Source organism: Amia ocellicauda, chromosome 17 (assembly GCF_036373705.1).
Source record: "Amia ocellicauda isolate fAmiCal2 chromosome 17, fAmiCal2.hap1, whole genome shotgun sequence".
In the NCBI taxonomy this organism is placed as follows: domain Eukaryota; kingdom Metazoa; phylum Chordata; class Actinopteri; order Amiiformes; family Amiidae; genus Amia; species Amia ocellicauda.
The window spans coordinates 24,392,086-24,407,036 of NC_089866.1; the positions used below are offsets into that span (position 1 = coordinate 24,392,086).

Consider the following 14,951-nt stretch of genomic DNA (forward strand, 5'->3'; position numbering starts at 1 on the left):
CCTTCAAAGATAAATTCAAATAAGTATTCCTCTCATACTTTAAAGAGACTTGCACAATTTCTGGTCATGCATAAGATTAACATTCTTGTATGTATTCTGTTTCTTGTTTTAAATGTTAAAAGCCTAATGTGACTTGAACATGATACATTAATACAACCTTTTCTACGACAAGCTCCATGCACTGAATTATAATAACATTTTACAAACACAATTAGCATCTAAACAATCTATCATTTTAATTAAAAAGGCATATTTAGAAAATTGTGGTATAAAAAACATAACCGGCACAAACCAAAAAGTTCATTTGTTTCAGAGCTTGCAAAGAGAGCACGTTCCTCTTGATCTTTCGATGCTCGCCCCCCAGTGGGGCCGTCGAGAATTACACCAGCCTTGTATTTTGTATTTGTATTTCTATTTTGACAACTCGTTTCACTGTATGCGCTGGTTTTATTGCAGGAAAATCCCCCTCTCTTGCATCTGTGAGGTCAGATGGTTTTCATAAACCCGACTGTGACCTGAGAGTCAGCAATTTAAAAGTGACCAAATGCACTTCCCGGTTACAAAAGAAAACACCAAACTCTTTTCAACTGAACGACATCATATTTCCCTGTTTATTTATTTTAATATAATTGTTTCCCCGCAGGGTATTTGTTTGTTTCCAAATATAACATAAGAGGTTTGCACTATAACAAGCTTATGCGTAATCCTGAACAACAAACTTTAAATAAAAACCTACCCCACACCATTAAAAATAACTGATTTGTTATTTAACCCTGCAGCGCAGAGTATAGGATAACGCAAATGGTGATTTTTATGCAGGGAGTGGTTGCCTAAATTGTCTGAGATTTAACCATAGAAATGTATATTATATATAGCATTGAAAATAAACAATAGTTACAGCATTACTATGTAAAAAAAAAACAGCTGTTTCATTTAAGGCGTTTGGTGTGTCTAGTGCCCAGAACAAGCCCGCAGGCCTATCTTTGGTCAACTGGAGGTTCACTTTTTTTTCTTTTTTAAGTAGTTAAAGTACTAATAAGTGCCTGTGTGATTTTCAGCCTTTGTAGAAATGAAGCTCCTACAACACAGCAATGCCCTTGCCTGCGCTTTCAGCAGTTCAAAGCAGCTGGAATCGCAGGCAAAACCAGAGCTTTCAAATGAACACCCTGATGCCTTGGAAAAAAAGGGACTAGATGATAGATGTTGTACAGAGCGAGCCTGGGGCAATGAAACACCACACCTCCAACAAACCATTTACCCCCAGGCAACCCCCTGGTTCTGCACCTTTACAACACATGCTTCACATCAAGGTTTGATCATAACCTATTCCCTTAGTTGTTTGATGCAAATGCTCCACTATTACACTGCGCTCCTTGGTGCAATTGCACATAACGGCGTGCCATTCCGTTACGCAGTGACTCTTAATGGGAAACTTTGATTATAATATTAAGAAGAAAAAGAATATAGTTGACTATCGACTCTATCCTGCTGAGCAGTAAATCTACACTTTCCATCATGTTTAGGAATACAAGAATTCTGTCGGATAAAACCTGCAGTTGGACAGTTGCGCTTTTGCCGTCCAACGCGCATTGACATGTCTATTTGTTTTAGGCATAAGCCCAATTTAAATCCCTTGCGTTTTAATATAGGAGTGGAAATGTCCTGATATAGACGGTGCACCATCCTCCAAACAGTGTCCCTGTACACCTCGGCAGTCCACCCCTTCAAAATATTAAAAACTGTACAAATGATAGATCTTACCTTCTTCCGGGGCTGCCATTTCATCATATTTGTAAACCAAAAATGTACAGCATCAAGATATTAGATAGGCAGTGGATTGAGATGCAAGGGAGTTGCAAGAGCAAGTCATGCTTCCCGGCGTGTTCCTTCAATGTTGCAGCATCTTTTCTCCAAGAGCAGAAGAAAACACCAGATGTGCTACAGAAAGGTCGTCTTGGGGAGTCAAATTAAATCCAATGCACGAAAGGGAGAACCCCCCGGATTAGCAACTCCAGAAACTAAACTTAATGCTCGGATCATGCATATCCAACCCGTAGACACACGCACAAGTGTTTCGCTAGATCAGCGGATTCATTTGGGACAGTGTTGCAATCCAGGTTCTTCATTTAAGGTAGCAAAATCCCCTTAGTGGAGCAGGATCATGAACGTGTTATTAATTGAGTTACTTTGCGTCTATTCAGACCTTGCAGTTCTTACATGACAGTATGCGCACAGGACAATGTGGAAAAGATACATATATATCCAGTTGTGTCGCGTTATTCTGCTGAAAATCTACAGCTGGAAACACTGCTCATCGTAAAAAAATACAGCAGACAAAACTTCTACCTTTGAAGAGCTGATTTTTTCCTCCTTGGAAAATATCAAATACTATTCCAAAGATCCGTTGCAGCCATGGGATAAATGGTCCCCTCCTTGCCAGCTTTCTGCGTAAAATCCGTGTCCAAAGCGTTATTCCAAAAGAGGACTCCAAAAAGTGGACAAAATAAAAGGGGCGAAAAGCGGAAAAATCCCTGGAATTTGTGCGAGAAGAGCTGGAAGGATATCCTGCAACAGCAACACACTGGACTCCACTACACTAATGACTTCCTTCCCTTCCCTGCCAGCACAGACTGCGCTGAACTGAGCTGGAGACACAACCAACGGGTCATAGTGCCGTCGGATCTCATTCAAATCCGTATCAATAGATAAGGTAGAGGAGGAAGAGAAAGACGAAAAAAATATAGGAAAAAAATCTCACTAAGACGCGCGGCTCTGGTAGCTTTATATTGTATTTCGATTGAATCAACGAAGGGAAGAATAAGTAACTTTTTCTTGATATTGTATTAGGGGGGACTTCTACATTTATTATAATGTCTATGTTGCAAACTTGTGTGGAGCGCAATGCCATGTACTGGGACAGATGCAGGTATATAATTAATACACCTAAATAGTAGTAGTAGTAGTAATAATAATTATTATTATTATCAGTTAATAACATATCCTTTGAATGTTGCAGTTTCTTCATCTTCCTTCTTATGGAACTAGTTGCTGTTAATGACTAAATGTGGAACCGACAAATCCCCTACAATATGTAAGCATGGGCATCAAAATAAATGTATTTTAGTGATGTCCTAACAAATTAAAAGGATGCACCGCATTGACTCTTTGCTATACTCTATTGGCAGGTTGGACATACCATAGGAAAATTACATTTAGTTTGGCTATAATGCAGATTTAAACCTGAGTACTGAAATGGCTTTATTATCACGTGCATAGAAAGTTTAGTTTACATTTGTTTTAAATGTTCTATAAAGTGGCCTCAACAATGGTTGTCAGTGGCTTGTTGCTTTAATACAAAATGTATTGTTTTCTAAGGTTTAATTATTATTCATAAGTGCTAAGGAACAGATTTGAATTGATGTTTCTGTATCTACAGACTAAAATATCTGAGCCTCTTTCAGCGTTTCCTAGACATTAGAGGAATGCCTGTCTGTGCAATAAATAAGGGACGGGTTAGGCTGTTGCAGACTGGTTTTACAATTATGCATATAAATCTTGAATTTGTGGTTTACAGACACATGGCTTTAGGTCGCCTCCTCTTTATCTTTGCACTACACACCAATATTTAAAAAAGCAAGAAGATATCAAATGACCTTCATCCAGCAGCAGGTCACTGGTTTCATTTTGTCCCTTGCCAGCTGTCCTATGAATACAACTGAACATTCACCTAGATTCTTCAGGGAAAACCTAAAAACACAGTCTAGGCCAGGGAAAAAGACTAAAATGACTAATATGACACCTGATTCCTTAACCTAGATGAAGGTTGTAAATTGATCATTTATACTATAGGCTGAGATTATCAAGTAATCTAATTGTAATCCAGAGAGTGAAAACTGAAATAAATGGGCATTGAAAAATATTTACAGGAGTATAAAACACATGTTCTGGAATGGTATTATATCTCTAAAAACAGAATGGCAAGTTTAAGATCTTCATTAAAATAAAAAATATATATATATATATATATATATATATATATATATATATATATATATATATATATATATATATACATACATACTAATGCCCAATAGCTACAGAGTGATTTGGATAAATTGTGGAACATCAAAGAGAAATCAAAACAGCTTCACACTAAAGACAGCAGGTGGAAGACATTGGGGGCAGTGGGGGAGATATTGCTTTTATTTGAAATTAAAATATTGCTAATCATGTTTCCAATGTGTTTTTGTGTCAACTTAATTAACCAGTAAGCAAAAACAGAAGGGCAAGCCTCACATTTCTGTATAATTAAATTATAATTCAGTAGAAAGATAAAAAAATATATATTTATTTTTTGCCAAATCTTGTGAAGATGAATTGAAAGAGTGAATGCAGTTCTCTGATCATTTTCATGTAATGGCAATGCTTTTTTTTTTTTTCATATTGAGGTGATTTACTGCTTATGTTAGGAGGGCCAGGACTGAACAGCAGGCGTTATTGAAGTTGGGGTTTCAGAGCTTTCTCAAAGGGTGTCCTTATTTTTGAAGGGAACATAATCTTGCCACGTCAGCATGTGGATAATTGAGCAGCAGGGGCAAACCAATCTTGCTCAATAGTACACAAGAAAGTGGTGGTGTGATTGGTAGACCAAACGCAGCCCAAAAACTTCTGTTCAAGAGCTTTTTATGAGGGAATGTGGTACAAATGTCTCTTTCATTTATCAAGAAAACTCCACCAGCTTTATCAGTTTGGGAGTGTGTGTTTTTGGGGGGAGCGTGGCGACTCTAAGATCTTCCCCCAGTAGCAGCAGACTGCAAGGCGGCGACCAAGCAGTAAACAATTATTGATGACGATACCAAACAACAGGGAGAAGATGTCTTGTAAATCATCCAGGGCTTCAGAAAGCCTTGATTAAAGGCTTGGTGTGACTGTGGGCTGCCTGTCACCAGCTGTTCCCATGTCTGCAGAGAAAGCCTCCTGCTCTCAGTGGAGCTCATTTTTCTCAGGATTAAAAACCCGTAATGCAATACGGCGATATTAGCTTGATTTAACCCACCTCTACGCCTTTCAAAGGAGATCAGCCTGTTTACCTTGGTTTAAGATATTAAGTGATTTGGTGCTTCCCAAGTCCTGTGTCTCCCTGTCTTGTATCCCACAATATTGTTTCAGCTCCAGTTTCAAACAATTGTGATGCCACCTAGGTGTTGAAAAAACACTGCTGGTCAGGCGACGGGTCGGTTTTAGAGTCCATCACAGACTGTGGAAAATATGGATCTGTGGATGGATGGGTCGTGAACAAATTTTGGACCAGACCTATGAGGTTAATTGAAGAGTTAGGGACAGGGAAGGGGGAAGAGCCATGTTTTACAATTATTACCAAGGTCCATCTCTCATCTCACAGCAGCAGATTTGCAATCGTCTCCACACTGCTGCCCTCCCATGGAAAAAATCAAAATCAAATACTGCAACGTGTAATTCCTGTGAGTACAGTTGACGGCACGCGAAATACATCAATTCGCTGCAAATTACCTGGTTTAAGAGGTACATTACACAAAGAGTCAGGCAGAAGAGAGGTTTTACTGCTTTGCAAAACGACCCTAATGAAGATCTGTTTAGCGAGAAACAAATACCAATCTGCTGAGCTGAAAACCTCCTTTCCAGCTCCCGTGACATCATTGATGAGATTGACATGGTGACAGAGAAGGTGTGGCATGATAACCCATCCACCTGGCTCATGCATGGGAGGCGGCAATGAGTTGACATATCTCGCCTTTCCAAAATGGCAGAAAAAGGGAGATTGGGCTTGGGGTGGGGTGGGGAACTTCAATAAAGTAAAACACATCCATGCATTATGCTCATTCTTATCTGGCGGGCCCAGAATGGATACCTTCTCTATGAGGTTTACGACAATTACCCTGGAATGGTTCGAGCAGCCAATAAAATGGACTGATCTGTGTACTGCACTTTTTATCAAGCTCCCAAGCTCCTTGAACACACACACAGTGTTGTTATCAATGGAGATGCAATCACATGCTAGATAAGACAGCAATTTTCTCCTGTCTTGATGATCTGATTTTATCAGTCCCTACTGTATTTGTGGGTTTGTCACAAAAAGAGAGACAAAAATTGGCTTGAAATACTAAAGGGGAGATATGTATGGCAAAAGTTATTCAGTACTTAATTTCTTTAACATTATATACTGCCTGACCAGTTTACTGGAAATCTCTTTTATTTAGCTAAGCTCTCTATATAAATAAACAAGACTTTTAGTTGAGCAAATAATACTCAAAATTTGGACCTTATAAAGAAAAATAAATGTAAAAAATATAATGTTTTTATTAGGTTGGTAATCATTGCCATGTTTAAGTTAGGCAAGTTGCGTCTGAGTTCCATACGTGCTTTTTCATATGCTGACCTGAATCCAACTCCTGTGCTTTGAGAATGAGGCTCGTTACTCAAATCTGAGTGTTCTGAACCATGGCAAACGGCCAACAACAAACTGTCCAATGGCAGCCCAGAAAAGTAGACTATGTCTTGTCTCCATGTTGTTTGTGATAGAGGTGAATTTGCCATTTGCAGCCATTGTCATTTCTTTTGTTTAGTTTAAGCAGACCAGGGTTAGCTGGTTTAACCATCAAGAAAGAGACGTCATTATGTGCTCTATGATCAAGCCTTCTTTGCTGATTAGTGCGTTACTGGGTCAGGATTTTATGGATGATGACTTCAGTGGTCAAGGAAACCAGTGTTAGATGTATACTCCAGCATGCAGGGCAGCAGAAAAACATATCCAGTTCCTTCTGTTTGTCACCATATACCCATGTGGCACTTGGATAAGTTAGGCTATCCCATGGCAGTGCTTGGCCAGCTATGCCAGTATCATTTCAAATTCCCTGTGATCACAAATTCAAACTCGCTCTAGGCAGCCTCCTTTCTCCCACCGGCTGCCAGAACACGCCAGTCTCCTTGTTTATATGCAAACTTTCTTCAGAGCCCCTTGATTAAGTCAGCACTCCCAGAAAAACAAAGTGGCTGTATGTATCCTTACCCCGCCCCCCCTCACAATGGCACTGAATGTTGCCAGGCTGCAAATTCTAATGACTGGGTTTTGGAAAGCTTTTTAATTCACTGCACAAAGCAGGGAGAAGGGGTCTCTGACAGTGTCTTTTTCTTGGTGGGTCTGCTGGCCCTTTGTGAACACTTTGCTCAATATATATGGCTGAATACAGGCTGAGGGTTTGCCCTGCATTATTCACAAAATGCTTTGTGAGTTGTTGGTTTTGCTTTGCCTTCATTTACAACATCTTTTGAAAGTTATGTATTGAGACTTGCACAAGCTTTTATTATTATCTTGGTGAAGGCAATAAAAAGAGAGAAAGACTGCCCCCTGGTCACGATTTCCTTAATGGCGTAAATAAAATAACATTTTAATCACTGTCTATTTGTTGTAATTGTTGTATGACCCCCTGTGTTTGTTTATTATTGTGCACTTTAATTGGCACACATGCATTTCTGGACATAGTTTATGAAACAGGTGCCCCACCATCTGAGTACATCAATTTGCAATAAACAGCACAAAAATTGTGGTAGAAGTTGAAATACATATAAATGAATGATTCATGCTGTTCTTTAGTGATCCATGTGTAAGTGACATTTCTGATAACTTCAATATAGACTGTAATTTAAGGAAAGCCAACGTTAGGACAATGTAGCTCAGGTTATCTACACCTTGGTTTTTGCACAAATAGGTAACGACAGACTGATTTTACCATTGTCCTAGAAAACAATGTAGACTATATATCCCAGTCAGGTGTCTTTTTCACACCAGCTGGCTATGAAACTGCTTACTAGTTTGTATGAAAGATAAAGTTCATCTTGTGAAAAAGCACAGTCAGACTTTTATTTAGAGTCAGGTAGAGAACTAGGGCAAAGATGCCTCAGATGATGAGACAAACTGTGATAGTGATGTCTATCTTAGGCTGGCAGAAAGGTTACACACAATACACTGTATTGCAGTATTTCAAGGGCTATTTCAGTCACCAAGTGCCACTGTGCTTTAGTTACCAAGCAGCGCACTGACTACAGAACAACTATGATGTAATCATGATATTGTGGGATCTTTGTAGATGAATAGGAGTTTCCCAGTGGTCTGTTTAAATTAGAGGATGAGGAAAAAGTAACCATCATTTTGTAATGAACTGCTCTTCAACCACAATATTCCGAGTCAATCTGCCGTAACCTACAGATGCAATCTTGCTCACTCTGTGAGGTCTGTATTGCTGATCGGGAACACAAAGGACCACTAGACTGTTGCCCCCGGATTGGTTAGTTCTATTTTCCATTGCCAGATCGGCTAAAATCCAAGCCAATGCTTGATTTCTCCCACTGTCCCTGATGTATCTGGGGTTATAAAATGTGTATACAAGCATAAGAGGCCAGTAATACAGTCATCAAATATTATATACCGTTATAAAAATCTACTTACAACTCTATCTTTCAGTTTCTCTTAAACCAAAACAATCACTCTAAAGCTATTATTATGTGAGGATTGCAACTACTTTATGAAGTGTATCTCTGGGTCAAAGAGAAACTGCCTTAATATGGACACGCTCCAAGAGATTCGAAGCAGGCCTTCGAGAGGGCGATCCTAAAAGTGTCCAGAACACCAAACTGGATACAGCAGCAATAATGGGGCCCAGACCCTGTGGGGACTTTAACTGCACCACACAGCTAAAGTGGTACACCATCACCTTTGTTCTGTCCCCAGTAAATTAATGGAGATGGAATTAATCTCAAATTCTCTCTAAAGCAGCATCTAATTAAGAGAAGACACTGGCTGAGGGGGAAAAAGATGGAAAAATAGAAAAAGAGGGAGGGGGGCTCTATGATTCTCAAGTGGCCTTCTGACATTTCACTGGACGCCTCAGGCACTCTTCCATTAATTCCTCTCTAAAGACAATTAACAGGCTGATCCCTCTCAGACGGAGAATCACAGAGATAAAGGGTGTTTTAGGAAGTGTGTCATGTCACAGTAACTGCCTCTCTTTAACCCGGAATAACAAAATTGCAGCGGGAAGAAGGAGCAAACAGGAGTCTGGTTGTCCCGCAGACAGGTTATGAAACAGGTTTGTTCTATTACAAGACACATCAACTTCTGTTAGAGAGGATATATATTTACAATACAATTTACTGCTGTTAGATATTACTATTATTATAGTCATTGTCATTATTATTAACAGTTCTTAAGCATTCCCTGTACACAAATAGTAAATGGCAAAGATGGCAACAAAATGTATAGCAGGACCAAAAAAACAGAAACATCTCACTTAGAATTGAGACCAAGGAAAAGGTCTAAACAATGGGCTGAAACTATATGGCTTCACTGAAACTAATCTATGAGTGTGACTCTGAACAGAACGTTATGAAATATGCAATAACATAAATAATATTCACAGGGACATGCATGATGATAATTCATATTACAAAAACCTGACAAGAAGCTAAGATCTGTGTTGGAGGAGTCTGGTTATTATTATTATTATTATTATTATTATTATTATTTATTTGCAGACGCCCTTATCCAGGGCGACTTACAACATAAGTGCAAACAAAGTGCAAAAATAGTTTGGGTGGTGCGTTAAAATGCCCATGACCTTCAGCATTCAATAGGTTTGTGTTCGCAGCTCCACTGGATCAGAAACGAGGCACATAAGACACTCGAATGGTCCGAGGATCAACATCAAGTGTGAGGGTTTAGCTTGGTCTGCCTTGGAGTGCAATGCTTTGCTAGTGTTAAATACATCAGTGAAGATTAGTACAGTTCTGCTGGCTTCCTTATCAGAGTCTTTTGGAATTGCACAAAGCTCAGCACATGAGGAGGCAGGCGTTGTTGCTTTCCTAAGCCGGTCCCCACAAGTTCTGGTGGAAGCTCCATATTAATTAGCCGGCGTCTATCTCTGAGCTGCAGAGTTCTATCTCCAGGATGCAGGTCTGGCATCATACATAGTCCTTTTAACAATAGGGAGGAGGATTATTTTTAAAACACAAAGAAACCAATTTTTGTCTTCATTTTACAGATGCCTTCTGTCTCTTTAATACCTGCTGGTTTCTGTTGCTTTTTCCTTTAAAGGTCCATTTGTTTTCCTTTTAACTCATCTCCTTAATTTGATGGATGGCTCTTTTTTGTCTCTCGTCTTTCATAGTCAATCAGACCATCTAGATGACCTGAAGTCCTGCGCTTGGGGTCAGAGGTCAATTTACCCCACTCAGAGAGCTCAATATCTTCCCCTGGAGGACAGAAGGGCGGCTTCTCTTCGCTTCCACAGAGGAAGGAATGGCACCGACCACATCTGCATTCTGTTTAGCTTCGACAATGTTGCCTTTCCCCTAAGGGTGCTTTAGACGAAGCTCTTCTGAGATCTATAAAGGAGGAGGAAGTAACCACAGTTTCGTGGGCCCAGGGGAGGTGGATATTGATAGCTCCTTATTGTAGGGTTTGGGAGAGATGCTGCTGAGGACCCAGAGTGCTAGATCATTGATCTGCCGGCAGTTGCATCCGACCACATTTCACAGGATTTGCAAAATATTGTGTACAAGGGCTTTTCTATTTTTACTCACAGTGTTTTTGAAGAGTCAGCATATGACTGCTGAAAGTCATATGAACAACAGAAGCAGCAGCAATACAAATAATACTAATACATTATATGCTGATAATAATAAATCTAACCTAAATAAAAAAGCCCATATATTTCTAAAAAGATGTAATGTTTAATCTAAAATAAATTAGAAATCATCATTGTGAATGTTAATAAATAATTAAGCTACCTATTATCATCATCAATACAATTATTATTATTATTATTATTATTATTATTATTATCAGATTTTTTCAACAGCATCTCTCAAAAAGACATTAATTTATGCCCCAGTCCACCAGAAAGTAGTTAAATTAAAAGATAAAACTGCTGTGCGCCGCATGTTCGGAGTAACTGATAATGATGGTGATAATGGTACTATCTAGATTTGTCAAAATTGGAAATTAATTCTACCCTCCCAACACTCCACAGAAACGTCTCCATATCACATCCCAGAGCGCCTGACTCCAGTTCAGTGCAGGAGAAAGAAGGGGAGGGGGGGAGGGAGAGGAGAAAAAAAAAGTTGCTAATGAGGTTTCCGCCAAAGACAAATCTCGTGAAACAAAAAAGCACATCGCTAACACTCCTTCTCCCAGGAGTACACCACTTCCTTGCCTCTAAGAAAGAAAGAAAAAAAAAGGTGCAAATCACTGCAATCCTCCAAAAGCAGCACACACTCCTGTGAAAAATCTGGGAGATAAGGACCCTGGCGATTTGATTTAGAAGGAATTAGCACAAATTCGCAAGCTCTCATCTTGCGACCATGCGACCAACAATCCATTTTTTTTTCCCATCCTTGATACAGGAGGCTTAATCCAATTCAGTCTCTGCTACAGCAGGCCGCCTTTATCTGTGAAAGTTAATTTCTGACCAGGTTTTGTGCATCCTCCATCCAACCCAAGCCCTCAGAAATGAGGACGAATGATTGGCATCTCCTCATTAAAGATCTACACCAAGAATGCATCCTTCTCCCCAAATGAATTCAGCAGAGCCTGCTCTTTAACTTTTTCACACATATGCTCACATGACACTTACTGTGGGTTCAATTCTGTTTAACCCCTATTTAATACATTATTCATATTGAAGAGTACAAATGCCAGTTTACTGAAGCTGTGCATTTTCATAATCTTTCTCAGTCTGTGTTTCAGCCCCACTTGCCCAGCAAGGCAAAACACTTTATTTAAAATTCTTAAACCCTTCCACAATTAGAAACATTGACTGGAAAGTGGAATGTGGAAACTTAAAAGGTGCATTTTGAAAATAAAATTTGAGTCACTTCTGCAAGCAGTGAGATTGGAATAAACTGCTCAGCCAGGTTGTTGGGCAGCAATTGGATTCCTTCAAAATCAGCTTGAGGAAACCCAGGTATTGAATAGTGACTCACCACCCAAATTAGCAAAGTGTACCAAAGTGCTTTCCTGCATATAAGTCTGAGTGAAAATGCCAAGAGGTAATATCAAATGATTTAGGACAATGCAACTAAATTATATATTTATTTATTTTTCATTTTCAGTCACTACTTGAAGAACATTATATTTCAATATACATTTGCATTGAGTATCTTGTAGAAAATTCCCTAGGAGGTTCTCATTCTTCCAAAGGAATCAGAGCATCTTCTCGGTATGTGGGTGCAGATTCACAGCCTTATTTTTCAATCAATAATTGCTCATCAGTTTGGCTCAGTGATACAACCACCTTTAAAAGCAGATGGAGAGAACATAAACACATATAATGAAGTGCAATTATACCTGGGAACAGCAAAGCTAGCAATTTAGACTGAGAGCTTCATAACTCTGCAAGCTCATATGTGCCCAAGCAGACACAGCGATTACTACTGAGCAGCAAGGTAATAAAACCCAGGCTCCCAACCCTGGCTGTGCTCAGTCAACCCCACCCCCACTCCCTTATGGAAGATCCTGGTCACAGTCAACTAAAAACACAACTTAGATTTGAACTTGTGACCTCAAGGCTGTGGGGTCAAGTCTGTGTTCCAGCAGGAGGGCCGTTACTTTTTGAGCCGCTGAGAGTCCCTACAGATGTTACAGAGTGACAGTGCTTTTTTTATTGTCCTAGTATTTTTATACAAGAAAACAGAAAAGACAAGTGCTGTGAAACAACAAGCTGTTCCCTCTTATCCGTCCTTTGCAAATGGTTTCACTTTTGTCAGGATTTTCCGGCTTCACAAGAGGAAATATATGCTCAACTGGATCTCTTTATCGTCTTTACCGGATGACAGGGTATTGTGCCTGCCATCCACACATGGCTTCGTTGCAGTGAGCTGGCCAGGGTACAGCATAATACTTTGCATTATTGCGGTCTAGCCGTGTAACAATAGCTCCATGGATTGCATTCAGCAGTGTCGATTGCAAAAGGATGCTAGAGGCTGTGAGAGTCATGCGAGTTGCACTTGGCATGCCCTAGTATAGCCCACTGGTGATGGTTTGGCAGACAGCACAAAGCTTTGCCAAGCATCCTGTTTTGTCTGAGGGTGCCCAGCGACCTACAGTGATTGAGATCCCATTCATCAAGCCCAAAATGCATTTCAGAGTCTTGCACTGCAAATACACGCCACGCAATAAAACAAACCTACATCCAAAACTACCCCATGAAAGTGTGAACAGTCTTAAACTCGACTCAAGCTCCTCAAGGGGAAAAAACAACAATAGTATTTTGGGCAGAAAATACCACTGAGATATCTAAATATAGATATCTAAAGGAATAAATACATATCTAAGCAAATTGCCCTGTGTATAAATATAGCTTAAAAACTATAATCAATACTTATAGCTAATATTTGCTGCTGCTGTGATGTAAACCTCTACAATATGTATTTGTAATTACAAAGTACTTACACATTTATAACAAATCATATTGGAAATACACTTACAATGTCACTATATTTGTCTATCTTTCTTTTTAATTGCAGTATAGTCTAGCGTTCTTGTGAAAATTTTACTTTTAATCTAATCTATTTGCAGGACTATCATAAAAGGTGATTTCAGAGCTTCCCAGTTGGTTTCACAATGGGGTTCAAATGTATTTTTGTTGCATAGAAAGTCTGGCTTAGACTTGCCAAAAGGAGCTGCAAGGGGAACTGAAACAGTGGCTCTCTCAGTGGTCTACATGCATGTATTTGTCTGAAGATAAAGAAGGCAGAATATGTAATAAAGAGAAGCTTCTGAGACGGTTTATTAGAAGTTTTAATGACCGTCTCTGTAAGAGATCAGAAAAGAAGATGAGCTTCCAAGCAGACCCCAGGACATGAGGCAATCTGTTCCTGTCCAGTGAATAAACTAATTTCAGGTTTACAGGTTCAGGTTTCTTCATTAACATCTAAATACAACAGTGGGAATTAAAAACACATTCTTTGATAGCTAGTTGTTCATAGGTTAAGGTATAGTAGCGATTTGAGGTATGCTGACAAGAGGTTTACAGTGTGTTCTTCCTGTTACGAGTGTGTGAAGATGTTGTTGCATTATGGTGGAACATCACTGATGAAGATGTAAAAATATGTAACACTTGTGGGACATTTCTCAAACCCAAGACTCTAAATTGTTTATTTTTATTAAATTGTTTAAGTTGTTTTCATTGAGATTTTGTTTTTCGGTAAGGTAACAATGGTAACACCTTACAATAAGTGAGCTATTTTGGGATGTAGACACTAGTCATTATGTGTGTAATTATAATGTAATTACAGTGAATATAGTTACATGTGAAAATGCATAACTGCTTGTCATTACATTATAAGAACTGTATGAATAATTACACAATTGCTCACATGCAATTACACAATACCTACACCGTTACTATGCATAACTATAATGCAAATACACTGTAAGTATAAGTAAATATTCAGTACATCAGTACAGCCAAGTGTTACATATGTAATTAGGTGAAGATCAGTTGACCTTTGTCATCTCATACCATAATCCTAAATTAAATGGAATTATCGCCAGCTAATTAGATTTCCATCCAATTAATTGTTGGTGCTGTTTATGTATACTTATACAGCAAATAAATCCAAGTAAATAGTGTAGCACTGCTGCCATTCAGATTAAAAATTAATTCCCCAACCCAGATCCACAGTGTTACACAACATACACAAAACAACAACATATGCTAAAAAAAGAAGGTGATGCGTCCTCATTAAAAGTGAACACTATTTACAGAACAATGAATACTTGACGAACAAATAATAATGCAACTAGAATGGCCTTTCAAGGCTAATTAACAGCTCTCATTTCATAGGTAATAAAAATGTATGCTCATAACAGAAAAGATGAGAAAATAGCCATGTCAAATCTTTAATTACTTTTCACC

At 38.9% G+C, this 14,951-nt stretch overlaps 1 protein-coding gene across 3 annotated transcripts in view; it reads right to left on the reverse strand.

Moving 5' to 3' along the window:
- The window catches only part of ttc28 (tetratricopeptide repeat domain 28), a 412,770-nt gene that overhangs the window by 242,600 nt on the left and 155,219 nt on the right, over positions 1–14,951 (reverse strand). The window contains exon 1 of one of the 3 annotated variants that reach the window (XM_066689095.1): positions 1,762–2,609. The exons of the other annotated variants lie outside the window; for them this stretch is intronic. Within the exon in view, the coding sequence (XP_066545192.1) occupies positions 1,762–1,788 (27 nt within the window). The 5' untranslated portion in view covers positions 1,789–2,609. Of the gene's footprint in view, positions 1–1,761; positions 2,610–14,951 lie in introns of those variants that run through there. 3 annotated transcript variants of the gene reach the window in all.